This window comes from Solenopsis invicta, unplaced genomic scaffold (genome assembly GCF_016802725.1).
Source record: "Solenopsis invicta isolate M01_SB unplaced genomic scaffold, UNIL_Sinv_3.0 scaffold_750, whole genome shotgun sequence".
Taxonomy (NCBI): Eukaryota; Metazoa; Arthropoda; class Insecta; order Hymenoptera; family Formicidae; genus Solenopsis; species Solenopsis invicta.
The window spans coordinates 1,677-4,073 of NW_024105357.1; the positions used below are offsets into that span (position 1 = coordinate 1,677).

The 2,397-nt window shown below is 23.2% G+C and overlaps 1 protein-coding gene across 1 annotated transcript; it reads right to left on the reverse strand.

The window, feature by feature from the left end:
* Positions 1-753: 753 nt before the first annotated feature.
* Positions 754-1,375, reverse strand: LOC120360025. The gene is made up of 2 exons (XM_039459555.1): positions 1,268-1,375; positions 754-1,032 (listed from the first exon to the last, which is right to left on the reverse strand). The coding sequence occupies exons 1-2, from the start codon at positions 1,355-1,357 to the stop codon at positions 754-756; spliced, it is 369 nt and encodes a 122-aa protein (XP_039315489.1). The 5' UTR covers positions 1,358-1,375.
* Between the last annotated feature and the right edge of the window lie 1,022 nt (positions 1,376-2,397).

Below are 2,397 nucleotides of genomic sequence, written 5' to 3' on the forward strand. Positions count from 1 at the left end.
ATTACTTTTTCAAATTTTTTATGTTATCAGTTATGAAATATCTTGTAAATAATGACATAAAAATATTTTAAATTTAAAATCTACATTTTGCGTTCAATTTGTATGTATAACATTTTTAAAGTAATTGTACATAAAAAATAACAAAATGTATTTTAACAATAACGTCATAATATATAATAAAATATTTAAAAAATAATATCTAATTTGTCAATAATTACCTATCAATAATGCTATTCTTTGTTGCTTACGTAAATTTTCCTTGCTAAATAACTGCAAAAATTCTTTCAATGAATAGGTACCACTGGATAAATAATATTGTGCTATTTTAATTTTTTTATTTTTAAACTCGTTAAACGGATTACGATCCCTTGATAATTGTAGGCCATTTATTAAACGGTTATAATTAATTTCTTGATCCATAATTAATTATAAATATTATCTGCAAAAATAAATTATTTTATTAATACACATAAAACCTATTTTAATGCATATAACGTTACATAAAGAAATTTTTATTTTTATATTTAAAAAATTAATTCAAAATTTCTTTTTACAACTTTTAAATTAATTTCTAATTCACTAACTAAACAAAAATAAAGTTCTTCAGTTTTATATGTATAACAATAAGCTTAAAGAAAAATTATTAAATTTTAAAAGATTTTTATAAATATAATTTTTTATATACGTTTATAAATACTACATAAATTATATCTAAAAATATCCAAAAATTTGGATGAACCGTATGCATTTTTTTCAACATAATACTATGAAATGATTCCACAAGATTGTTAGTCCTAATTGGGCATCCATATACACTTGTTTTTTTTTTCTATTGGAAGCCATGTGTTTCTCATATATCTCAAAGACCAATACGTTAGGATAATTTTCAAATTCTTCATCAGCAATTGTCTGCATGAGGTTTAAACCTTCTGCAAACATTTCTGATGGTGTTAATGCTAATGTCATTGCCATGGATACTATTTTATATGGTGCTTTCAAAAGTCCTAATCGTTTCCACTTTTTAAGAACAGCCTACAAAAGTAAATATAAAATGTATAATTAATAAAATATAAATAATACAATATGTAATAATACATTTCATAAATGTTTAAACGTTTTTTAAATAATTTATTAATAGATAATTATTTTTTTTGCATGTTTTTTACATATAAATGACAAAACTTTTAAAATACTACATAAATATTAGAAATAAATATTATAAGTAATCTCAACCAATAATTTTGTTAATAATAAGTATTTGACATACTTGACAGTAATGAAACCAACAGCCTCGTAGAGATGCATGAGCAAACTGTTCATGGACAGCGTTCATCGATGCTTTCTCATAATCCATCATTATGAAACGCAAATTACATTGTAGATTAGGCGCCAATTTTATAATTTCTTTTCATATGGATTTATAAACTAATTGTGTTCTGGCTTCACCCAAAATAAATACTACTGCAATACCCTAAAAAAGAAATGAGAAAACATTTTTAAGAGTATATATAAAATAAAGTATATGGAATTAATAAAAATCAAAATACCTTATCCATGTATCGCACATGTATTGAAAATAGTTGTGCAAAGCTTGGTACTCTAAGTACAATCTGAAATAATATATATTTATATATGACTATAACATAATATTTCCTCAATTATAATTATCTACAAATAATATTCCAAAAAAATAATATTTTTTAATCACAAATATAAAATGCTAGTGATTAATACTTACAGAAAATGTACCATCAATAAAAATTTCAGAACATTTCTCTAATATTTTTAGAAGCTTATCAGTGGTAAACATGTAGGAACATTTGTTATCTTCAGATATAACACAGCCTTTATAAATATTTGTTGTAGGTTCATAACCTCGAAGCAAACTGTCAAGCTCATACACGTTTGTAGGTAACGAAGGACGCATTTTGATTTTTTCTTTTGATAATTGATTTCTCATAGCTTTATATGAAATAAAAGCTGCAGCTTTTGGATTTTTCCGAGAAACGGTATCAAATATTTCTTTGTTTGTTGTAGTGATTTTTTTACACATTAAATCATTTCTTGTTTTAGTTTTAAAATATCAGCTATGTAAGGCACCCTTGGATGATTATGTTCATTTTTAATAAAATATTTTTGTTCTGCTTTTATTAATGAGCCACTACACGGCACAGTACGTCTTTTTGCGCAACGGTATATATTATTACATCTTTTAACAATATTGTATGTATATCCTTCATATACATACAAATAACTGCCTTTTCTTTTTCCAAATATTATTTCCATTTTTATATTGCAAATATAAAAAGTGTACTGTAAATTAAAAAAATATATATAAATAAATATAAAATGTTTCCTGCTATATTTATTTTTTCAAAATATATATTTCTTTAGTTA